This window comes from Pelodiscus sinensis, chromosome 12 (assembly GCF_052426305.1).
Source record: "Pelodiscus sinensis isolate ZL-2025 chromosome 12, ASM5242630v1, whole genome shotgun sequence".
Taxonomy (NCBI): Eukaryota; Metazoa; Chordata; order Testudines; family Trionychidae; genus Pelodiscus; species Pelodiscus sinensis.
In genome coordinates, this window is record NC_143063.1 from 26,261,156 (window position 1) to 26,287,500 (window position 26,345).

Sequence of the window (26,345 nt, forward strand, 5' to 3'; positions counted from 1 at the left end):
CTACCCACAAAATAAATAAAAGTGCAGAAACTCTTCAAACAGGTGGCACATTTAGTGATCCAACTGACAGGCATCAAACACTTCTGAAATCAAATATATATTTATTGAATCAGTATCTTGAGAAATATTATTTTCAACAAATCACTGTTGGGGGAGAGGGAGGAAGCAAGACACTTGTCTGTTCCCTTTTCATTTAAACTGTGAAATGTATTTTCCACAAGTAGATCCTGTTTTAATAACTGAACACTTGATTAGGTAATGTTAAGTTTGCTGCAAGTGTAGTTTAATAACCCTCTACACTTTAAATATTTTAGTATGCAAATAAACCATTAATATCCTCATAAATTTGCAAATGCATATATTGTTATGCCTGGAGGGGAAATAAATCAGGATTTATTGGTATCACTTACACTACAGTTTCTTAAAAGTAAAGCGCTGTTGTCCAGACAAAATGAACTTTAACTCACTTGCCCATGTGCTGATTATTTTTATTTAGCCTGGCAGTAGCTTCATAAAGTTGTGAATCTAGATATACGCACAGGAGAGCACAGCATAGAATCAAAAGACCTGTATATGTATTTTTTCCTCTAGTTGTTTCTTTGCTGTACTATTACCAACTGGTATCAGAACAATTTGAGTGTTTGAGCAAAGGACATGTAGATAATGTTGATCTTTTCCTGTATTTTTAAAATGCTGTCTCATAAGCTTAGTAGATGCTTCAGCCTACTATACTAATAGTACACACAAAACATATTTAAGATGGTACATTGTAGCACTTCTGAGAGAGCCCTCACTTCATCCTGACCACTGAATGTTTTGTTTTTGGTTCTATCCTTCAGTATCTCTTCATGAAAGATTATATCAAAGAATGAAATTATAATTGATTGGTGTTATTGATTTTTTTTTTAAAGAGTCTAATGGGTGATGGAAACAGTATATGCCTATGTGCTATTTTACTGGTGGCCTATTTTTTTTAAATTTAAAAAGCATATGAGCCCAATTTACATATTTACTAATTAAAAAAGCTTCCTGGAAACATTAAGTAGACTATCTTCTGTAACCTTTAACATTGTAGCTAATGGATATAGCCTGGAAATTTTCATAGAAGGTTCTCTAAATAATGTAAAATGATTATGAATATGTAACTAGTTAATATGCAGCTATGAAAGGATTATCATGTAGAGGTTAATGAACATGCTGCTCTTATGGTTTGCAGGGCTTTTCTTTTTGTGCTTTTAGCTCACTTCATGCATGGAAAGTCATGTATTGGGAATGGAAAGCTTCCTGTCTTTTCTTTTTTTTGTAGACTCATCTTTAATGGGGCAATTAAGCAGGAACTTCCTTGAAGGATTTTGTAAACATTTTTGTGCACTTAATTATGTTGTGTGCTTTGCAATCTATCAAATCTGAAACAGTGAAATATGTACATATAATCTTATCTGATTTTTCTACTTGTAAAAACAGTACTCTCTGTATTACTTACTGTTATGAAATGTTGCTACTGTGTGGGACATACAAGGGAAGCTTAATTTTAAACTAGATTTGTATATTATGGATTAATAATATGGTTTTCTGCATATGTATCATCTAGAAATCTTCCTCTTTGTGCCTAGCATTTTAAAAAAACTAGCAAATATTTTAGGTAAGATTATTTTATAGAAATTAAATTTAGGATTTAAAATGACAGGTCTTCAGTGCCTAAGGACATTTAACCTTGGTGTTAAGCACAGCCAACTGGATGGCTGAATTTGTCCCAACATGTAGGGTTATTATGATAGCAGTGAGGCCACACATGTAGCACTAAATCTTCAGCCCTTACACATTTGAATAATTTTTAGCTCTCAAAAGAGTCCTATTCCCATTTCAGGCAAATTTTCCTCTTAATTGCTTTCAAATGTTAGCATTCTTTTGTCCATGTAAGAAATATATTTGCAAAATGTCTGAAAAATGTTATATTGAGGAGATGTCTAGATATGTTTAATTGCCTCATAGCCTCTTTGCATTTCATGTAATTGAGTGAAATTGTCTTTTTACTTATCAATGTGTTATAGGAAGTTCTGTATGTATTTAAACAAAATGTCCATGCAATTGTGGTACAACAGACCAGCATCATATTGACTGTATATACTGTATGTATAGTGTCTCTTATTACTAAACTGAGGGACTCTCTCAACTTAATATTTCAAAGTATACAGTCTTAAAATATTTTGATTTGATTAATTTTTAGTTTCTTTGGGAACCCTGTATTTTGAAGAAAAAAGTGAGCTGCTCAGATCATAACTGTTTCTTTTAAAAAGAAAATGGAGGTAAACTTTGCATTTAAACACTGCAAAATTAATGTGTACTGTTTCAAAACTGTAAGTGAAAACATTTGTAGATAGAGAAAAACATTTTCAGGGCTTATTTTTCTTTTAACTGAATAAGCATGGATGTTACATTGGCATCTTGTTATAATTTATATTGGTTTCTTATCCTACAAAACAAGTAACATTGAAAATAGATCTGTAGATTGTACAAAATACTAGTAATCTTATATCATGTGTCACCTAATAGTTATACAGCCGGTATTGTACCAAAATATGAATTGGAAAGCTGTAATTTGTTCTCCAGATATCTGTTTGCATTAGTGTTGTGATAAAGTGTGCTGCTTAAGAACTAACATTCACATGCCTTTGCACTGACAAATAAAAATGTATATAGAGATGCTACCAAATCTGTAAAGCTACTGTTCTAGTTTCTGATACACTGACATTGCAGCTGTGTGCTTAGCCTTGTTTTTTCATGAGCAGTTATCTGTTTTAATGACAGGTGGTCACTAGCTGCCAAGAAAAAATCCAGCACTGGTAAGTGAAAAATGTTTGATTACATGCTTAAAATACAGATGAAGTAACCTATTTGTGGTTTAGTAAAGTACCATGCAATTACAGTTTTTATAACAATGTTAGTCAAAATCTACTAGTATACTTTGGGTGTATAGTTTGAGATAGCTCTGATTTATTGTAGGGTGCTCTCTTTAAAATTCATGTTTCTTTCCTGTAATATCACTTCTCTAACTCACAAATAATCTTAGTGTATCTGCTTCTTCTATAGCCTATTTTCTCTTGCCATTTTTTTTGCCCAAATAGTTTTGTTTAAAGAATATTGGAACTGCTTGACTTGATAAAAAGGTGTAATCAATCTAGAAGTTGTTCCTGAGTGTTTTTTAAAATACTATTACTACTATTAGAAAGCACACATGCTTATTTTACATAATTTTATGTGCATATCATGAAAATATAACTTCATTATTTTTACAATAATGTTTAGGGAAAAAGTGTTACTTAAAATATTCTCTCTAGGCATTTTTTCTTTGCTGCTGTTTTTGATCCATCCATAGTAGAAAACATACCTAGTAAATAGCAGTTTCATATGGTATTTGAGGAAAATGTACATTTAATGGTGAATGAAATATTATGAGTTAGTGAGATACAACATTTGATCTTACAGATATCAAATTACAATATACCCATGCTGTGTTTACTATGATTTTACTGAGAGAACAACAGGAGCTGTCTTGATTATTGTCTGCAGGGTTATTGCAAAATCACAGCAACTGCCCCTTTAGTGGTGAGATTAAACCTTTGGTTATACATCATCAAGCATATAATATTTTAAATTTATTTTACAAGGCTTTTTCTTCATGCCTGAAAGATCTCAAAGCAAATAATTTATAGTTAGTGTATATCAAATGTTTGTAGTTTAAATGCACGTAGGCTGCAAGCAGTGGATAAGAGTTAAAAAAATCAGGGCAATCTATACACATCATATTAGATTCTGACTATTGGCTTGTAGAAAATAATCTAAAAGTAATATGTTTCACTTATGTTTAAAATTCAGAGACTACATTAATTCTCAGTAAGGCAGATATTACAGTGGTGCCACTGTTGCTGTGGTAGTTAAATTTGTCAGTATTTCCATAATACACTTTTCAGGAGTTTAGAATTTATCCATACTCATTTAGACCAGAGTACAAGTTCTCATTTTGGGAGTCTTCTTTCCCCCAAAATGCTGACAAAAAGCATCACTGTTTAAACTTTTACAAAACAAAAAGTTTACAAAGTTTGTTCCTATGTTTTGCTTCTATAAGAATGGCTGGGATTTTTTTGTTTTTGTTTGTTTTTCGTAGGGTATGGTTTGTGTTTAAAAAACAAATCCTTGGTTATCTATTTATTGGATGTTTTTCATGGAGAAGGATAGGAAAATGGCAGTTCACAGAGCTTTCTGTTTAAAAAAAAGTATTAATATTTGGGCCATTCTTCACAAAAGCTGAGTACTTATGTGTTTCAGCTGAGTAATATAGGAATCTTTAAGTAGCCAATGATACAGATGGATGTTAAATAGAATTGGATGAATAACAATACAATTTTTAAATATTCCACTTTAATAAATGTTTTTGTTAAAATTCATTTTTTCTTTTTAATGTAATTAACTTATTTTAAAAATAAAGGTTCAAACACATAAATATCTGCTAAAATAATGAGTAAAGCATGGGATAAGCCAAAGCATTTCCATTTATATAGGTGCTAAATAAATATTTATTCTGCCTGAAAGTATAACACTGTTGGTTTTAATTTCGTAATTGGTTTGTGCAACCAGTAGTCTGATGAGTTCACATGATCAGGTATCATTAGATGGGAAGAGAGGGAAAACTTCCTACATAAGACTGTTCCAGGTCAATTAAATAAATTGAGATATTTTTAATTTCTTGGTTTTGTAATACCTTCTTTGAACATTGCTGCCTTTTCAGAGACTTCCAGAGTGGAGATATCACTAGTAAGTTCTACTGAAAAACAAAAATACATATTTTGGTCATTCCCCAATACTTTTTCATTGAACTTTTGCTTACATAACAGTAGGCCATCACAGCAAAAAATCAGCTTCGGAGCCTCACCAATATAGAATACTAGAACACTTAGCCACTGTTGCCTGGGCCATTCAAGGCAGGGGGCTGGTAGGGTAGGAGGTGCAGAAATCAGGGCAGAGCCTTTGGGGATGTGTGGGGGGCACAGGGCAGAGGCTGGAGGCATGTGAGAGTGAGAGTTGGGGGATAAGGAGGGGACCAGGGCAGGGAATCCCGTCCGGCAGGGCCTTCTCTTATTCTGGCACCAGACCGTAAAATATCTTTATCTAAAATATCTATATCTCTGTATCTATAAACCTTTATCTTCGGTATGTTAAGGACTAGTCGACTAGCTGATAAGCAAATGCTGAGGTGGCATTTCAAAGGGACAGGGCCGCACAGCTGAGCCGGGGATCAACTGTGCAGCGCTGCCTCATGTGGAGCCTGGGGTCCCCAGCTGATCCCGGGCTCCAGCATGGCATTTCCCCGGAACCCGGGATTAGCTGGGGAGTCCCCAGCTGACCCCAGCTCCGTGTGACATTTCAAATTGGCAGGGCAGCATGGAGCCTGGTGTTGCTGGCAAGAGTAAGTCTCAGGTCCGACACTGGGTTCTCAAAGTACAAAAAACGCTACACAGGTATCTGTCAAACACAAGCAGTTTATTTCCTGACAGCTAACAGCTGCGCCCCTTAATTAAAAGAACAACATGATAAGAAAAGTGGCATTTCTTACCTCTCTTTGGCTAGTCGAGGAGCCCGTTTCAGCTGAGGATGAAGCGGGAGACTGTCTCCGCTTCCAAGGCGCCTCTGGTACACAAAGCCCATCTGTGAGGTCCAAATTGTTGTGCCGTGGTGCAGTCTTAAATACAGTTCCTCTACTTTGTTTTCCAGTTTGGAAATTTCCAGGGGTTACTCATTACGTGTTGATGTAGGGCTTAGCTGTTAACTATTGATCTGGCTCTACTTGTTCTTTGGCCTTGTTTACGTGATCAGTACGTTAGGGTAAACAGGATTGTTTATGCATTCTTGCCCTTTGCCCTTATCTATACTTGTTCTTGCTATAGTGGCAACAATGCTTATCTTAAATGGTATATGTTCCCAGAAGCTTGACTGGCTCATCATATATAGGGAAAAGGGGGGAATGCATGTCTCACCACCCCTAAACTTGCACATACAAAATTCTTCCTCAATTAACCCCTACACCTGACCCAGCTCCATGCTGCACTGTCACTTTGAAATGCACAAGAGCTCCCGCTGGGGACTCTTATGCATTTCAGAGGAGGAATGTGGAAGTTCTTATCACTAGTTGAGTAGTCAATTAACTGCTAGTTAACATCCTTACTTTATCTCTATATCTATAGGGGGAGGGAGAGATGTGTTGTACAGTAGAACCCTTCTGCCATGGATGCATAGTGGTTCCTTTAGCAACTGGTTATGCAGTAGTAGATAACTGCTTAATCCTAAACCACCAATTTCTTTTCAGATAGATGGAGAAATTGCTTATGCTGGCTGTCAAATTTAGGAGATATTTAGCTCCCTGATCATTTCAGGGTATATTTCTGCCTTTAAAGAAAATGCATTTTTTTCCACTCTTGTTTTCCTAATAATTCCTTTCTTTGTATTTCAAACATAACAAAAGGGGTTTAATTGCTTTTGTTTCTGTGCATCATTAATGAAGGTTTTCTTTCTTTACAATATGAATTGTCTTCATGTCATAAGCAAGGTGATTTGTGATGATGGATTTTTGAAGAGTCTGTATCTTGATGTTTTTTCTCAACCATAAAATAATACTTTCAAGTTCTTATATTGCATGATTGGCACTCAGTCAACAAGCTTGTTGCCCTTTTGGCCAGTCCTTCAAAAGCAAGTGTTGAACTCCCACTACATACCTAATTGGTCGTCTGTGGGAAAGGGTTTTCTTATATTTAATCAGATATAAAAACAAACAAGGTTGCATTTAGATAAGCATATTGAGCTTTCAGACTCCATCAGAGATGACCGCTGGTGACTGTAGAGTCCCTTTAACAAGAAATAGTGCAACATTACAGATCTTTATCAAGCCAGATTCCTAATTAAATGATTTTACAGGGACCAAAACTGCTAGAACAATGGTTCCCAACCTTTTTGATACCTGGGACCAACAAACCCATTCACAAACTTTTATTATTGCAAATATTCATTATGCAAATGATGAATATGCAAATAAAACATTGCTGGTCCACCAAAAGCCCAACCCCCAGAGCTCCCAGTACCAGCCCTAACCCCTAGAGCTCTCCATTCCTCCACTACCCTCAGTGTCAGCCACTGATCCCAGAGTCCGCAGTGCCAGCCCCCATCCCAAACGCCTCAGTGCCAGCCTCTCTTCCCTTTAGAGCCCCCACCACCAGACCCCCCTCAGTACCAGCCTCTTGTTTGCACTCTACTGCACCCAACCTCCCCAGAGACTTCCCCAGTGCCAGACCCCGATATTAGCCCCATCCCCAGAGCCCCTCAGTACCAACCCTGCCACCATAGCTTCCCCCACTAATAGCTCAGCTTCTAGAATCCTGTAGCACTAGCTCTACCCCCAGGGCCTGCTCTTCTTCCCTCACCTAGCCCTGTGCTGCTGCCCATGTCATGGTGGCTCTGGGGGCCAGACTGGGGTACACCACCCAGCGCCTCCCCTCTCACCACAGTTATTGGGAGAGGCATGTCCTGCCCCGCCTCTCAGCCAATCAGTGCGGGGCAGGAGCAAGGTCTCCTCAGGCTGTGGTTACCTGTGCAGTTGGAGGGCTGCATGGATTGGCTCTGCACAGCCCTCCTGCTGTGCAGAGAACTGCTCTTCCACTGCTTGGAGGAGACCCAACCTCTGCCCGATGCTGGTTGGCTGAGAGGTGGGGCAGGACATGCAACCCCCCTACCCCCAAGAAACAAAACAAAAAAAACTATTTAGAAAACCCTCCACTCCTATTCCCCCACCTCCAACAAAGTTTTCTTCTCATAGTTGTACACTGAAACAAATTGTCCCCATTTGTTTGGCATATACAAGTTTGGTATGACTTCATCACTACCAATTTTCCACAAAAATAGAGAATGGAGCTTAAGACTTTTCTTCTATTATTATTAATAAGTTTTCATCATATTGTTTCTTTTCCAAGACACTGTACTTTGTAAAGATTAATGCATTTACCTTAAAACAGCCCTGTGAAGAAGGTGAATATCATCCCCATTTTACAAGTGAAGAAACTAAAGCACAAAAGCACTAAAGGCTTTTGTAAGGTATGTCAGGAAGTGTGCAGAAGGACATGGGGTAGATTCAAGCACTATTTTGTACTTTAATCGGAAGAAGTAAAATTTTCAAAAGTGTGTTAAGGGACTTCGGAGCCTATGTCATGGGACACAGTCCAGCATCTTAGACATATATTCTTTTTAAGAATACAAAGTACTACAAATATTTTGTTGAGTGCTTGAATACTGCAATATGCAATATAAGTTTGGTATTTCTGTTAGTGACCATTATAACAGGAATCTTCCAGAAACTAAATGAGATTGCAAATTATGGGATTATAACTTCTTTCATAGTCCCAAAATGATCCAGGATTCCACTTTATTTGGAAGTTGAAGAAAGTCAGCAATGGTTGTTGTTTAAGATGTCCACATTGCAGTTTCTTCATCCACACAGTCAAGCTAGATATCTGCTTCTAGTGAAGAAATGTACAGGGTGCCTGTCTTAACATCTTCAGAAAACCACCAGAATTTATGCCATTGGTCAACATTTTCAGTTTAGCACTATGTCCAGGATGCAGAAGTCTATCCCGAGATTAAATACAAAGATTCTATGAGATGGTGTATTGGGAAAGAAGTAGAGCATATCCTCTACACTCAAGTGTAGATGCCTGATAATGCAATGCACAGGATAGCTGATTGTTTACCTTAAAATCTTTCAGAAATGGATTCGACGTGGTTTGTGTGTGTGTGTGTGTGTGTGTGTGTGTGTTTTGTTTTCATTTTTCCTGCTAACGACAGAACTCTGTGGGTAACCATTGCTCCCAAAGTCAGAGATTTCTTGATTTTTTTTCACTGTATCCACTATTAGGATTGTTTTGTTAGAGCCACCAAGACATTTCTGTTTTCTTTGGCCCCTTTCCCAACTTTGTCTTAGCGATCTTTGTTAGGAAATGGACCAAATACCACCTCTGCACTTCACTGGTCTATTTTAAGTAAACTGATTTTGTACAGGAAATGTGACCGATTGGGCAAGGGAACCAATCCAAACAAGTTGAAAACGCGGCGCAGAACAGCTATCATCCATTTCATGATCACAGATAAGAATAATAGCAACGGCTGGGGCTCTTGCACAACCTTAGTGGGGACCTTTGAATGTGGATACATGTTATGGATGATCAACTGACTGCTACCCTGGCATGATATGCCACTAGCTGCCTAGAATTCTGCAGAAGGACCAACATAGAGCTCCTGAGAATGTAGGGTTCCCGGTGTGGTTTCTCCACAGCCTTTATCTCTTCCTTCTCAGGTGAACCAGAGCACTTCCTTTGCCTCCAGCCTAATATGTCTTGTGAGTTACATGCATACGGAACTAGGTGGACCAGGAGCATTCAGATTGCTGCAGATATCAACCTCCAGAACAATATTAAATTATAATTATTTTGGGGAAACTTGGTCATTGGGGAAAAATCCTTTGCTTTATAATTGTACATTATGGGATGAAACTTATGATCTCCTGTCTTAAGCAACTGGCTTAAAGATTTTTAATACTTAGTTCAAAGCTAAAGTTAGGCAACTGGTATTTTGTGGATTTTTTTTTTAGTAATTCCTTAATACAGTTAATTGTATTTGGAGGCTATGTTTTGAGTAAATTTTTTTTACTACAGTTATTGTGGCTTTCATTAAAAGCAGGGAATGAATTTGGAGCAATAAGATATCCAAAGTGGGATGGAAGGTTCTTTTCTGTCAAAGACCTTTCAATATTATTTCCTGTGGCAAATATACTAAATAAAAACCACTAGAGAAATCATCTGGGTGGCTGTATCCACAATCTAGACTATTTTCGACTGAAATATTCTGACCTTAATTCTGATCACAAATGGCTGGAATTCTTATGGATGAGAAGCTACACTTAATTGAATTATTTTGGCTTAACAACTTTTGAGTTTATGGGAATGTTCCTCTGTATCTTTTCTTCTGCTGATGCATGGTTGTGTGAACTCAATATTGATAGGTATTATTGGATATGCTGCTTATGAGTAGGAAACATATTTTGAGGAGTATACTTGTTTGAAATGATTTCCTTTTGCGATGTAAACAATTGAAAGCCCTTCTGGAGCTGACTTTGACTGTCTTTGCCATAAACATCTTCACTGTTTAAGATTGGGAATTTGTTGTCTTATTTGAAACACTTCCAAAGTAAAAAAAAATTGTTCATGAATTGTTATTTAGTAAAATAGGTATTAAAATACTCATCCAATTTGACAGGAAAAGTTGCACACAAAAATTCAGAGGAATACATTCTCTGGGGAGTGTTCTAAAATGCCCAACAGAAGAGTAGAGCAATATGTAAACATTCAACACTTGAGTATTAGTAATTTTTTCTTGGTCATGTGGACCAGACAAGTTTCACATCTACACTGCTCATTGGTAGATCAAGAAGGTACAATAACCCTGTGGTCAAATAATCATCTAAGCTAGAATTCCAATTTAATTTTTAAAAAGTATTGCCTCCTTTTTATAGCCTACATTCACCATACTAGTTATTCATTGCAAATAAGGTTCTAAATATGCTGTCTCTTCTAAAATATAGTCTGGAATTCCAGTTTGTCTTCTAAATTATGATGGTGGTTTAATTGTTGAACTCAAAGAGGTTGCTGTGAGATCTACAAAGTACAGAGGAAAGCACTGTTTTTTTGCCCAAGTAGCTTGCAGTTCAAAAAGTAGTTGAAAAAGATGAACTTCCAATCTATAATGAATGTCTATATTTGGGTCATCACAAAAGAGGTTTTTAAGTAAACTGTTGAAAATGTTAAAAGTAAAAAAAAAATCTTCTATGAAATAAAATGTATACATTTATGAATAAAAAGCAGGTCTCTTTTGCATATCTTTTGATGGAGCACTAAAAATATATCCACAGAAATCCATTGACTATTTTACGTTTAGAAATAATTAAACTCACTTGAATTTGTTAACAGGAAGAAGGTGGAGAATGACTATGAGGCTCTTCAAGAACGTCTCAATACATTGCCTGATAAACTGTCTTATGATATCATGGTACGTACTATGTAGTTCATTCGGAATAATGGACTAATGGTTTCAGTATCTGAGGTTACTGCAGTGGCAGTGAAGTATATTATTCAGGTTTACCATATAGTACTTCATAATGATACATTAATTATGGTAATAGTTAAACCTTTGCTTCCTTTTCTCTTGCCTCTTTTTTCAAATCCATAATAAATTATAATTTAACTAACAATTGAGAACTGATGACTTAAATGTTAATACAAAATATGGCATATTTGGTATGCAAATCTATTGTACCAAAAACTGTAATTATGACTGAAATATGGTACTTACCCATTTCCTGTTAGCCATAGAAGAAAAAGGCCATAATATGTTCTGATTCACGGAATTAAACGATGCAACATTGATTTTTATATTAAAAGGTGGTGCTAATTTTTATTTTAATGATCTTCATATTCGCATAGTGAGTTCTTGTGCTTTGAATCATTCCTAGCCAGAATACTTTAGCCTTGAATACCAACCAGAATTTAAATTCTTGACTTTACAAATTTAGTGTTTCCTTGTTTGAGAGTATTTTATGCCTAATTAATAATACACTTTGAAAGGGGTTGAATTGCTCAACGATGTGGCAATGGGATACAGAATCCTTTATCTGAGGCATCACTTCAAAACTACTAAATAAAATTAGTAGCCATCTGCTGGTTGTTATGTAGCATATCAGAATTTGAAACAAACGTGTAGTCTTAGTCCATTTCTGGGTAAATCTCAGTGGCTGCTCACTGTCATCCAGGTTGTCATTCTCAACAAGAGAAGTCAAAGGCTAAAGTGAACATGAATGCTGAACTATTGTCACAGATTTTGGGGGCTAGAGTGCATTGGTGAGCTACTTTGATTTGTCAGGCTTATATAGCCTGTTCTGTGGATAAAGAAGACTGGTATTGGTTGAGCACGTAATCAACAGCATTAACTTTACTGGGGAGGATTGTATGTATGTATGTATACATATACATCAAATAAACTGTAGAGTTTGCTATTATTTTATACTTCACAGCAAAATGGGTAGTCTTGTTGCAAAACACTGCACAATTATACCAGACTTATCTAGATATAGTTTTAAAGTGACAGTGTCAAGTCACATCTGCCATTTTAAATGTATTTTAAAAATCTCTGTCCCTTTAGCCGAACATCTGCCTATATTGTTAATTTTATACACAGTGGTTCATGACTGTAAGGTGAACTGGGTGATAGCTGCTGGACTTGTTCCCCCTTCCACTTTTCTTCAGCTGGATCACAGCTGAGGGCAAGCACCTGCAGTCTTCCCAGTTTTAAGTTGAAGCCTGAATGAGAACCAGATATGAGACTGAGGGAGGGCAACTGGTACATCTGGGATAAGATTAGTGTGGGAGAGGGTCTATTGCTCAAAAGGCCTGAAGGGATGGTGTGGGGTCTGGCTAGGTTTATGTATAAAGTTATGATCTATGGGGTGGATGGAAGGATCATAAATGTAGTATCATGTTTTTTGTAAATTTTAAGAAAACGGGATACACACTTTTAACAAACATGTCTTGAGTAACATTTATTTATCATTAATTTATCATTAATTATTTACTCCCATTGCCTGTATTCAGATTTTAAACCATTTGTTTCACGTTCTTATGAGTTACTGGAGGAAGACATACATGGCCTCCAGAACGTTGCATGAGGATGATGTTACCCTCACATTGGTAAATGAGAATGGAAAGTGTGTGGGTTAGTAAGCAAACTCTCCCACTTCACAGGGATATTACTAGGTAGCAAAAGTCACAGGCTGGAGACAAGCAAGTTTGATTTGGGGAAAAAAGAAATCAATTTGGCATTTCTGAATAGTTATTAATGACATGGCTAAAAAAACCTGTTGATATTTGAGTTGACTGTTCCTTCATAATAATTTTTGAATCTGAGAAATGTTATACTTATTGGGAAGTGAAAACATTTATTTTAGGTATAGTAAATATTTTACAGAAATCTAAATAAGATAGACTTTAAAAATAAAAATACTGTAAGTGGTAATATAGTATGACTTTTTTTTTCCTGTCAGCATCCATTAGTACCTAGGTTTTATTCTTGAGAAGCATTTTCTGGTTAAATATTTACCTACTCTTTTTGTTACAAGTGCCAAATTCAAACTGTGGTTGGGATTGAGATCTGATCGTTTGATTGTTTATCATGTGTCTGTCATTAAATAACATTGCTATAGAATTTTGAGTCCTACTAACCCTGGTTGAATTTTAATTTGTTTGGCTAAGTGGTCGTTGATGACCATCAGATTTAATTTTTAATAGTGGTTTTTAGATGTTTGCTTTCTGACTTTGACAGGTACCTTTTGGTCCCCTTGCCTTCATGCCAGGAAAACTTGTCCATACCAATGAGGTCACTGTTCTGCTTGGGGACAACTGGTTCTCCAAATGCTCAGCTAAGCAGGCGATTGGCCTAGTTGAGCACAGAAAAAAACGTATGTATATTTCTAAATAATTATTAAGAGTCAAAGTTATGTAGCTTCATGCCAGAATATATGAAACTAGGATGTAATTTTTAATATCCTTTGTCATAGCATTTCTTTTATATATATAAAATAATAGGATTAGACTACAGTATTTGGTTTGATAAGCTAACTGAGGAAAATCTGGTTTGGAAATAATTATCTGTTCTATGTCAGTAAAGGAGGGAAATGTGTGTGTGGTGTTCTTTTGGGGTTTTTTTATTTTAATTTTAAGCACTTATCAAAACTTTAGGCATTCTACAATAAACACTTTTGTAGCAATTTAAAGTTACCAAAATTCATGTAGTGAACTAGCATAAGATGGTGATCTGTCAACGGTTGTTCAGGCGTAAAGTTAAACATATAAAAAAACCTACATCAATTCTGTTAAATTTAGGTGTTGACAAACTTTCATAGTAAAGACTGTCTTCAGACAGCCTCCTGGACACTCTTGCTGTCCATTTATAATCATGTCAACCACCTCTTTTTCAGCTCACTGTAACATATCCTCCCTGTAAATTATAGCAATTACAAGAAATCATAATATGAAAATATTTATTTATTTTAACTTAAATATGCTGAATACTTTGTTCTTTTTGAAAAAAGTGAATCACATTGTCTACTTCTGCTCTTCATTTTCTCTGACCTTGTCTCCCGCTACATGTTCTTCTCTGCCATATGGTTTTCTTCTCTTTCCTTCTCTGGACATGCTGCTCAGTTCCTTTTGCTCCATTTTCCTGGGGTCACGCCACTTCCAATGGGGGCAAGCATATTAAGTACCACTGTATACTCTTGTTTCTTTCCTCCTTTTATGTAGCAACAGCCGCTAGTAAAGGCAGTTGATTGGCTCGTTGTCTCAAGCTAGTTTTGTCTCCCGACTCTGTTTTGAAGAGCCTACGTGCGTACCTTTGGAAGCTTTTGCGAAGGGAGGTAGCCAGCTATGTGATCAGCCAACTTTCTGGACCACCAACCAGCAGGTGTTCATCACACCACAGTTTAGCTTTGGTTTCATTTGCTGTGTTATAGTATGAGCCTAAAATATCAGTGTAGATGGCAAGAAAGGAAAAAAGTAACTTCAATTTTAAAATTGGCACTTTTTATCTATGAGCTCCGCATATTTTTTTCAGATTAGTATTTGAGTAATATTTTATCAGTTTTACTTCAATTTGAAGTCTGTCTTGTATCTAAATATCTTTTCATTATCACTTTGCTCTGTTTTCTGTGAAGAGTTTTAACAAAAATGTAATTTGGATTTCATCTGTTTTGTTTCTGTATCCTGTTCTCTGGACATCACTTAGCAACAGTTTCCACATATCAGTGAAAACTTCCCTCTTAGAATATAACCTATGTTACTTAATGTGACTTCTGCTAAATCTGAGATCCATTTCCTTTTCTGTTGTGTCTTACCAGTGTTGTAGGATATTTTTTGTCACCACTAAACTCAGTGACACTCACTTGGTCTTTGCACAGAGATGTCTGATAATACTGAGTATTCTGCCAGAACACATGCACAAGTAGGGGTGGGATTATTTTTTTCTGATCTTTTAAATTGCCTTAGAACATGAACTCAGTTTTAAGTTCTTTTGATGCAAAATAGTAAACAATATCTAGATATAAGGCTTTCATTCTGATAATGCCTCAAATACCACTTTTTTGTCGGGGTGATGGCTGCCAGTGGGAGGCTCCAAAACACTGATAATAACTGAAAACTTTCATTTCAAATACTATTTTAGAGTTTCTGTATAGGAACCTTATAACATACATGATATACAAAAATAGGCATTCTTTCCAGTTGATATCGTTAGCACTATGAAAATTAAACAAATGGACACACAGATTTATGAAATTCATGCAACCATTTTCTAGTTAGATGAGGCAATTAAAATAGATTTGTAAATAATTCTTCCTGTTTTTGTTTTTCTAATTTTTAAAAAAAGATTTCTTAGATACATAAAATAATTGCAGGCCATTGCTATAAAATGTGCACTAACCACCGGTGACACTTATGAACATGAAATAGTGTTACTTCATAAAAGATTTTGTAAAACATACTTTTCATATTGCAGTGCAGCTGTTTTAATAGGGTAGGTCTCATTAATTTCAATGGGATTGTATGTTATAGTGGCTTCATAATTTACAGTGTGATAAATATTGACATTATCTTTATATTGGTGCACCATTGTTGGATTCCAATCTCCCCATTTTTTGTTTGAACATAATATTTATCAGGAGTAGGTCCATTCCCATGAGAAAAAGGAAAAGCTGTTTCAAGGAATCAAACTCTTGCAGTCTCTAAAATGATGGGCAACAGCATTAAGGACCCATTTCAACAAAGCATGTGCTTTGCTAGCTCATACTTTAAGTGCTCTGCTGAGTTAGAATTAAGGTCAAATGGGCAATAGTATAGGAGAGATTCAAGCTGAAATCTCTTCTTGTGATTATAATGTGGAGATTTCAATTGCTGATTCTTTTATGACTTATACTTTATGTAATTGACAGTCTCATAATCTTGCTAAAGGAGACAACCAACCCTTGAATTCAATAATTTTATCATATTTTATTTTCAAAGACCAGTTTTTTTGTAGTAGTCAGTATTTTTATATTAGAAGTGAATTTACATTGTTAAACTCTATTTTTTCACATTAGCATTATTTTTTCACATTAGCATTATAAAAAGAGGATTCCAGATATATCAAATGATCACAAGAGAAGAGTATCTAGACCATTTTATGTTATGGGGAAAAGTAGATTTCTTTTTTTACTATTTGTGAAAGGTATAACATTTTTTATAAATTTAATAATTCCTTAAGAGATTGTTGGTAAAAATGTACCACTCTTACAGGCTTATTTTTTGTTTCCCTCAAAAGAAGTGCCCAAGTACAACAGAATTTGTCACTTGAAATTTATCTAATTTAAATGTTTAATTAAAGGTTGATTGATATCTCAAAATACTCGTTTCAGAACATGAACTTTTTGTGTTTAACTTTTGAGTTGGAGCTTGAGGTGTTCAGTAGTCTGACTGAAACAGATTTCAACTTAGGGATTTTTAGCAAGTAGTCGACTGGAAGACTACCCCTCCCCCATTGCCTCTGTCAGAGGCAGCAAGGGGGGGAAGCAGCCTCTGCTTCCGATAGCAGCCCCTGTTCGCAGGGGTCCCAACAGGGAGCTGGGCCTCTCCCCATGGACAGGGGCTGCTTCCCGAGCTAGCCACGTGCAGGTGCTGCTCCGGCAGCAGCCTCTGACTGCAGCCAGCCCTATCCACCGTGAACAGGGTGCCGGAGTAGCTTCTGTTTGTGGCGGACAGGGCTGGCTGCCGTGAACAGGAGCTGCTGGACTCAGCACAAGCCTGGGACCAAGCAGTCCCAGCTCGCTCTGGTCCGGGATGCTGTGGTTCTGCATTGTAAGCCATCTGCTCTTACTATGTTTAAAAAGCAGAGTTGCAGCGTGGGTGGCTCCCAGAGCCAGCACAAGCTGGGACTGCTCAGTGCTAGTTTAAGCCGGCTTCTGGAGATACCATCGCTGCAGCTCTGCAGAATGGTCCTTATTGACTAATTGTATCAACTACTTGACGAGTCAGATAACCGTGATTTAACATCCTTATTTCAACCAGTAAAACACAAGGACAATTACTGTTGTCAGATGTTATGCTTTTGATAAAAATATAGATCATATCCTCCACAAGGGGGATCCAGTGGATACAGTGTTACTTAGATTTTCAGAAAGCTTTTGACAGGGCCCTTCACCTGTATTTTTAAACTATTTTTAAATTAAAATGTAATGAAATACAGTAGTGTATAAAGTCTGATAATACAGTAATGGTAACCATCTTATACACTTGCTCATTTATATAAATGAGAAGAAAAAGTGAAGTAGGTTAGATACACATATACCAAATTCCATTATAATAAAAGAAATTAGCTTTTTAAGTATATCACAGTTCAGCACAACAATAATGTAATAATAGTTTTTTCTCTTACAATTATTTTGCTTAAAGTACTTTATAATATTTCTGTTCTCCTCAAGGCATGTCTGTATTGTTTCAGATTCAAAAAGAGAATAAAGATTCCTTTTTGTGACTATGGGATTATACCCTTTATATGTTTTTGATTATGTAAATTATTTCCTCCCTGTATCAGTAATTGCATTTATTTCTTAAAATGGGGATTTTTTCATTATAATAGTCCCTGTGATAGTTACTATAGAAAGAAATTAAATAGCTTTTTGTGTAAATATTTGTGGATTGGTGTGTGTGGTATTCTAGGTATCTGAATACTTTAAAAAGTGAGAAATTAAATTACAAGTCCCTCCCTGACCCCCCTCTCCCAAATAAAAAACCAAACCCCAACAACCTTGTTTATTGTGGTTATGGTATTAAAATCTATTGAATAAAAAAAATAAAATTCTGCTTAAAGAACTCCTGAACTGCTTAGTAATTGTACTTCCAATATATATAAGAATGCCCTTGCATGTGATGCTGCAAATGAATTCATAAAATGAAAATACTGATTACATTAACATACAGTATTGTGATAGTACCCAATTGTAAATTGCAGTATGTAACCTTTAATACAAATATTTGTGTCAATCAAAATTGACCGATGTCTTAGATTGCAGTATTATACAGTGTTTTTCAAAAATCATTGTTTGTAATAAGATAAAACCAGGCAGATAAGAGAAAAGGCTGAATTTGTTCATTATCAGTGTTAAAAGGGAGAAATATTGCCTCTGATAAATAAATAAAATAAAAGCTTTCCATTTTCTACACAAGAATAAGTAGGATATTCAGGGGATTGACACCTTTGTTGCTTTATCTGTGATATCTGAAAATATATATTGTATAAAACCAAAGAGTTGACATTTACTTGTCCTCATATGTGTGTGTGGTTTTGTTTTGTTTTTTGGAGGAAAGAAACATTAGAAGGCAGGTATTATGGAAGAAAGCGGTCCCTTTTTTTATTAGCATAACAATATTGATCTTTTATTTCTAGCTGTTGTTTTGTGGATCTAGGTCTATCTGTTTAGATCTTCTTGTGCATTGCAGAATTACAGAATATTTTTTTACCACACTATTGAACATTTTTTAGCTGCCGCTTTAAAAAATATATTTTCGTGTGTTTATTTGTTGACTCCTATCACTTCTCATTTATTGTTGTTATATAAGGAACTGATTCTGTGAGATATTAAAGGCCCTAGAATTGTTCAGCAACTCCCATGAGGCATTTAGCTTCTCATAGGACCATATGGCCTAAGTGTTTTAACCAGTGTAAAGAGGAAGAGAGCAAGGAGGAAAAGTTCTTTCCAATCAGCGCTCAATAAGTTCAGACTTTCATATGTCAATTTCTGTAATTCTTGTTAAATTAGCGAGGGAGTTGTCCACATACACTTTTTGTACCAATTTGACCCTATTGAGAAATCAATATCATTAAATTGGTTCATCTTTCTAGTATGGGTGCTGTTATACTATTAGATGGGCCTAAGAAGCAAATATTGTAGTTCTTTCTTTGCCCTCATTTAGGCAAAAGTAAAGTCATTTGTAACTAAAGATTAGGAGTGATGTAATTTAGCCTCAAGAAAATGGATGGTTAGAAAATAAAGATGTGTTGAAAGCTAGACAAAGCTGCCATACAGACTGTTGCAATGAAAAATTCCTCATCTTAAAGATTTATTGTTATTGCTCAGATAAGGAAGAAATTTTAACCAAGCACATAAAGGGTTTAAATCCTAAAGCACCAAAAATATTTTTTGTTCTTCCTTTGACTCTTGAAGCAGTACAACCCTAAAAAAAAGTTGGTTGGCTAGAGGAAAGTTTTGAAAAGTGTCATATCTCATTTGTTCTCAGTGGCCAATCATAGTATGTTGAATAAATATGAGTTTAAATTTTTTGCTAATCTAAAAACGAAAGCTTAGTTATAAACCAGTTAAGGTTTCTTATGTGCCAAACTAACCCACCCAAACCTTTAAAAGCAAGGATTTAAGAAGTTAAAGGAAACTTCTTTATTGTGCTTTAACACTTAGTCATAACATTAACAGTTCTCTGCACTCAGAATTTTCTATTTCCAACATATTAAGAAATAGAATGCACCCAACAAATAGCCAAAAAAGCAAATCCAATTAACTCCAACTTCAGTAACATCAGCATATATTTTTTCAGTGTACTTTCCTTAGTAATGTTAGCATGTATTTATTGTATATATTATATGTGCGCACTGGTTAATGGTATTACACAATATATTATTTGTTCATTGAGTAAGTCACTTTAACTATATATGATGGAGGGACCTAAATTGCTAAAATCAGTTGTACAGGATACCCTGTGGTTACACATTCAAACCAATGTCTCAAGAGGAGAATGCTAGCTTTCTTAAAATTTCCTTCTGCATTAAGCAAATGTACCTAATTCTGCATGTAGAAGTGGTTTGTGTGTTTACCATAAAAAAAAAGGCAAGGCAGACCAGTTGATATAGTAATCCATTTCTGCCCTGTCCTGTTCCACATAGTTAAATCTTTCAAAGTAGATCAACATGTTCTCACTCTTCTTGTCTCCTACAGTTACTTACATTTCAAAGTAACAGAGAGAATCCAGTAGTAACCAAAATAATGTCTATGGTTTTCGAAATCCTTATATACACCACTCCTAGTACATTAAGATTGAACACAGATAATTACAGTTTATATCCAACCAAGTTAATTAACCCATTGAAACCAGAATGTACAGCTGAGAATTCATGCCAGTTTGGCATTAGTATGTTGTTCTGTCTTGTAAAAAATGTCCTCAAAGGGCTTTATTTCAACATGATAAAATGCATTCTACTTCTAAATTGTAATGTTTCTCCCCTTAAATCAGAGTTAGTAAGATAAACACAGGAAGTGTCTTTAAAATAACATGTCATACTATTATAGTTAGCTTGGAAGGATTAGATTTTTATGGGTAAATGTTGATTTCACAATAAACAAACAAAGCAATTAAAATATTTCCATCAATAATAATTGAACTTTACATTTAAGTAAAAACTTTAGTTTTATTTTTGGATATTTACTTTGTATATTTTGTATGTTTTCACATAAGTTCAATCTGTGGGGTTTTTTTTTAAAGTTACAAAGCTTTAACTTTCTCAACAACTACTATCATTAAATAATTATTTCTCGACTCCCACCTTAATTTTGAGCAGCTTTGAACAATTGAAATCAATCAAGTAGGGGAAGGGAAAATCTTTCAAACAGCATTGATTTTAGACATCACAGTTATATGCAGATACAAATCAAATTCTGCCAAGCCTAACTATAAGTTAGGCCAGCCAAGAAATGTATACTGATGATATGGCTAAAGACTGAGAACTAAACATAAAAAATATTAGCCATTGGTTTCTGTAAATATTCACAGATTATGCGGAATACATCTACAAATAATGTTTTATGGTTATAGCAACTTTTTTCTTTCTCAGTCCTAGAAACCAGTCATAGAAATTTGACCTTATCTGTCTATAATGCTAAACTATGTGCTAAGTATGGCCTTTATCTGGCCATACCAAAAGAAGGTCAGGAGACATTAACATGGGTCTAATCAGTCCACGACTTTATTAGTAGATATGAGACAACCTGGCAGATGATGATGTGTTGTGTAGGTAACCCCCATGTTTATTCCATAATTATTTGGGGGTGGGGAACTTTTATCAGCTCCCCCACTTCTCCATTGTTATCCTTCCAGCAAATCCATTGCTGGGACTTGACCATCCACCCTTACCTTATAGGAGGGTTTTAACATGGGTTCAAAGAATGGGGATGGAAGGGTTGGATTCCTGCCATATCAGTCATAGAAGTCCTTTAATGAATACCTCTTTTTAAGTCCATTTCCAAGTGATTTATCTGGCCATTGTATACTTTCCTATGAATACCTGCAAAACATCTGCCCTGCACTTAAATAATGGCAAGGCGACATATTGCCTAGCGTACATCATGCCATGCATGAGCAAAGCCCTTCCTGAAACCTATAATGGGGAAAATGAAAAAAACCCAACTGCACCCAAGCCAGTGTGGTGGTAACTAAAAATTGCCTTCTCAGCCCCCTCCCAAAGGGATGGCTAGTGTCATGCCCACAGCAGTTATTGACGAAAGCTGGTATTTCACCACCTAAAATAGGAAGGGAGGGTGGGTCCTGCCTCAGCCTTTGTCTGTGTAAAATGGAGTCACCCTGCCTTGAGCTCTTGTTGGTCTTTTTCAACCTTACATTCTCAAGTGATGAGTCAACAACCTCCTATCTTTTTTTTTGCAGCCTTTTTCATCTTTACAACCTCTCTCCCTCACCATAAAGCACTGTTACCTTCATTTGGCAGGGCTATCCAACTCCTCGCTTAAAGGTGTAGGCCTGGGTAGTTGGTTAAGGTAGGGCTGGGGGAGGCAAGCCCACACCCCCATCCCTGCCTCTTAAACTGAGCCAAGGAAACCAGGCTGCTTCCCTCCCCGCCCCCCCAACATGGAGCACGGGGAGGGAGGGTGGCATGCATCTCCAGCCTCCCTGACCTTGGAGGGTGGGCACACCAGGGGTAGCAACACACTGTCCTTAGAAACTTTCAGTAGGCGTTCTGGAGGCATAGTGTGGGCATGGCCAAGCTGGCAGTTTGGGAAGGCAGTGCCTTCCCCACCTAACATACTGGCCACCTATGGGTTTAGGGCACAGAACAGTCATTATGAGTTGCTAAACAAAGACATGAAAATAGCAACTAATAGAGTTCATTGGAAAGCCTTATCAACCTCCCTTAAGATGACTAAATGTGACAAAATTTGGACAACAGCTTTTATTTCAGTACTTCAAACAGAAGAAGAGGAGGAAGAGAGATGTTTTCTTCCAGTGCTCACTTAATAAGGAGCTACAACCAGGCCCATGAGGGTGGGGGGCACCACGGACAGTGTTAAGAGCTGGGGAGGTGCTGGCTTCTGTCAGCCCCCCATGCCTTCCACCCTGGGTGTCTTGCCCTTTCAGGAAGCACAGGGGACCACGGAGAATGTCAGCATCTGTGGCTACAACTCTTCAGATGGATTGTTTCTTTTTAAGTCTGGAGGATTTTAAAATTTTAATATATCCTGGCTTGTATAGCAAGGTTCCCTCTAATCTTTTTCATCCATGGACGGATGTTTTTCTTCCATGTGCAGAATTAATTTTTTAATTTTTTTCAGTGTGTTCCAAGGCATGTGCAAACATATACTGCAAGTAGAAACACAAAAACTAGCTGTGGGTGCTCTGCTAATCAGCTGGGGGGCAGCATTTGAATCTCTCCTGAGCAGCTGCATGAGTGCACAGCTTACAGGGGACACTGCTGTATGACGACTTTTAATATATGTAAAGCTAAATCTAAGGCATAAAATCCTATGCTCTGCTTCAAGGTTATATACACCCACCATTGTGCCATGCGACAGAGGCTTCTTAACTAACAAACTTAAACACAAGAAGGGGCTTTCCTCTGAGTAATGGAAGAATTGTAGCTTCTATTATAGGAATCACAATGGTCCAAGTAGATTGACCACAGGATGGGGACTAGGAACTGCTTTATAATCCCACCTGTGCAGCTGATTTGTGTGTGGTCAAGAACCGATCACTTAAACTGTCTCTTTTTTCACCTGTAGTAATACTTTTCTACCTTGTGGGGGTATGGTGTTGATTATAGGGATGTGAATGTGGACCTATTTACATGATTAACCAAGGAGTCTGGGCTCATCAGTTAATCCTAACCCTGCCACCGCCTATGTATCATGTTGGGAGTGGGGGAGGCAGAGGAGGAAGGCGGGAGCTGGGTTTTAAAGTGTCTCCCCTTTTATACCAGCTCCCATGGAGCTGCCTCTCCCTCCCCCCGCTGCCTTTGATTCAGAAGCAAGGGAGGTCAGGTGTGTGCAGACTCCCATGGAGCTGCCTCTCCACTCCCTTGCTGCCTTCAGGCAGGAACCAGCTCCCCAGGAGCACCAGCTCCTGCCTGGCCCCCCGTGTGTAAACGTGTAACTGCTGTAAATTTCAGTAGTTTCAGATTTACAAAATTAAATGCATTTTTAAGATCCCAGTCCTTATTTCCTTTTTTATAGATGTATTTTTGTCATTTTCTAGTCCTCTGTAATCTCTACCATGACTTTTCAAAGTTAATAGTTAATGGCTCAGATACCTCCTCAATCAGCTACTTGAGTATTCTAGGATGCATTTCATCAGTACTTGGTGACTTGAAAACATCTAACTTGACTAAGAAATCTTTAACTTGTTCTTTTCCTATTTTAATTTTTGAACCTCCTCATTTTCACCAGAATTCACTGTTAGGTATTTAATCACCACCTAGATTCTTGTTGAAAACTGAAACGAAGTCATTAAGCACCTTTGCCATTTTCCATATTTTCTATTATTGTTTTTCCCTCTTCATTCTGTCCTTGGTCTTCCTTTTGCTTCTAGTATATTTGTAGAATTTTGTTACCCTTCATGTCTTTAGCTAATTTGACTTTATTTTGTCCATTTTAATTTTGTCCCTACATACTTGTGTTACTTATTTGTATTTATCCTTTGTAACTGGACTTCCACTTATTGTAATACTACTTTTTTATTTGTAGCTTATTCAAGATCTCCTGGTTAAGTCAGAATGACCTCTTGCCATACTTTGAGCTTGCACCCTTAATAATATATCTTTGAAAAACTATTATCTTCATTTTTTTTTCCTTTTGCACTTGCTTCCCATGGGACACATCAACTCCTGATTTTGCCAAAGTCTGCCTTCTTGAAATTCATTGTCTTTAGTTTGCTGTTCTCCCTCCTTACAATTCCTTAGAATCATGAACTTGTATCATTTCATGTTCACTTTCTCCCAAGCTGCCTTTTGCTTTCAAATTCTCAACCAGTTCCTCACTACTTAAGGGGAGGCTGTTCTAGATTTATTTTAATAAATAAATTTCCAAGAATTTGTTGGCTAATCTGTGCCCTACTGTGTATTTTCCCATCATACGGTTGAAATATGAACATAGAATGCTATAGAAAATGAAACAAAGTAGTTCACACTACTGTGATTTTTTTGGGGCAATGTTGATTGCTTATTTGGTTCCTGAACCACTGAGATCTGCGTGTCACTGATGTAGAGGGATAAGGCATGAGTGGTTCTGGGAAAAACACCCAACAAGGGAAGATGAATATTAATTTTTAGGTGCAAATCACAGAGAGGTCATGAAGGACTTGAAAGGGGGGATGACATTGAAAAAAAGAGATTATTGTAACTTATGTACTTTGGATAGATTGATGAAGGTTTTGGGTAGATTGATGAGTTGAATTAAAGTTGTCTTCTATGCTGAAAAGTCTTCCTTGTTACTTCAGGAGAATGTAGCAGTTATGTGAGTTAATGGTCACAGAAGGAAAGATTATCTCTTAGGTAGATATGGGTAGTTCCATGGAGGTCTTTGAATTTCAGGACAGCTACTGTGAGCTTGCACTTTGTGTTGAGTGGGGAACCAGTGCAAAGAGCAAAGCATTGTAGTTCATAGCGGGTCATTTTGTGCCACTTGAAAACTTAGTAGGGGCTTGATTTGTAAAGAAAAGTTGCAGTAACCATTGCTCTGATCAGATCTGTGGGATCTAATTGGATGGGGTACAGTCTTCTGATCAGTTGCAATAAGCAGAGGTAAGTCAGTTTTTACTTCAATGATTATGTCTAGTAGAAAGGAACATCCAGTGTGCTCCCTTCAGATTTGAGACCTGGGTTCATTTTGTTCTGCTGTAGATTTCTTCTGTGTCATTGGACACATACATCATCGCTCGTTGCCTCAGTTTACCATATTATAATGTGGATAATACTTCTCTATCTCACAGTGGTGTGGTTGGAACACCTTAAAGACTGTGAGGCATTCATACTACTGTAATGGAGACATATAAACACCTTAAAGAGACCAACAGATGGAAATAAAACCGAGGTACTCAACCTCTCAGGTTTGAGTAGAGGCAGCCTGGCTTTATGAAGCAATTTACAGTAGGGTATGGCTTTGCTTTTTGCATGGCAGAAAAGTAGGATCATGTTGCCTCTTCACAGCACTGGATAAGACATTTTATAATTGTCATGCTTTTTATTAATGGGTCTGAGAGAGAATTTTAAAACAGAAAATAAGATTATTTTTGCCTAAAAGCTTTCTGTTCTGTCAGGATATATGTCCAACAAGTGAAAGGTTTTACAGAACCTCAGTTTGAAACCATTTATGCAGTAAGACTTTCCTTCTGAAAATTTGCATCTGTAGTAGGTTTGCGATTCAAGTCTACTAGTGTCAGTAAAAGGCTTTTAATGTGGCCATTCTCTGTTAGGCTTAGAAAGGTTGTTTCTTTTTCAGTTATTCATTACCTTCTTCCTTTGCAATTCTTTTTTTGTTATGAAGATTTTGAGCAAACTTCAGAGTTCCTAACATTTTCTAAATTGCATTTGAAAGGTATTATTATTTGACAGAAAGTGATCTAGAATAGGACTTCAAATGAGCCAATCTCTGCACTAGGTGTAGTTCTTTAAACAGTTTCACAAAACTGCCATGGAAATGCGCTAGCCTAAGCAAAAAAAATACTTGCCAGTCATTTACCATTGAATGAGTGTTAAAACACTAATGATATTTTACTTGTCTATCAGAACAAAAATGGTTGATCAGACCACGTGGGAGAGTACAGTTTTGCAAGACTCTTAAATATGCTTCAACTGGGAGACTTAGTCTAATCCTGTTAAAGAGCGAC

At 36.6% G+C, this 26,345-nt stretch overlaps 1 protein-coding gene across 3 annotated transcripts in view; it reads left to right on the forward strand.

The window, feature by feature from the left end:
• Positions 1 to 26,345, forward strand: part of URI1 (URI1 prefoldin like chaperone) — a 62,112-nt gene that overhangs the window by 14,745 nt on the left and 21,022 nt on the right. For 2 of the 3 annotated variants that reach the window (XM_075940174.2, XM_089781476.1), the window contains exons 2-4: positions 2,809 to 2,843; positions 11,061 to 11,139; positions 13,465 to 13,600. In XM_075940174.2, the coding sequence (XP_075796289.2) occupies positions 2,809 to 2,843; positions 11,061 to 11,139; positions 13,465 to 13,600 (250 nt within the window). Of the gene's footprint in view, positions 1 to 2,282; positions 2,307 to 2,808; positions 2,844 to 11,060; positions 11,140 to 13,464; positions 13,601 to 26,345 lie in introns of those variants that run through there. The other variant, XM_006121204.5, reaches the window with a different exon arrangement.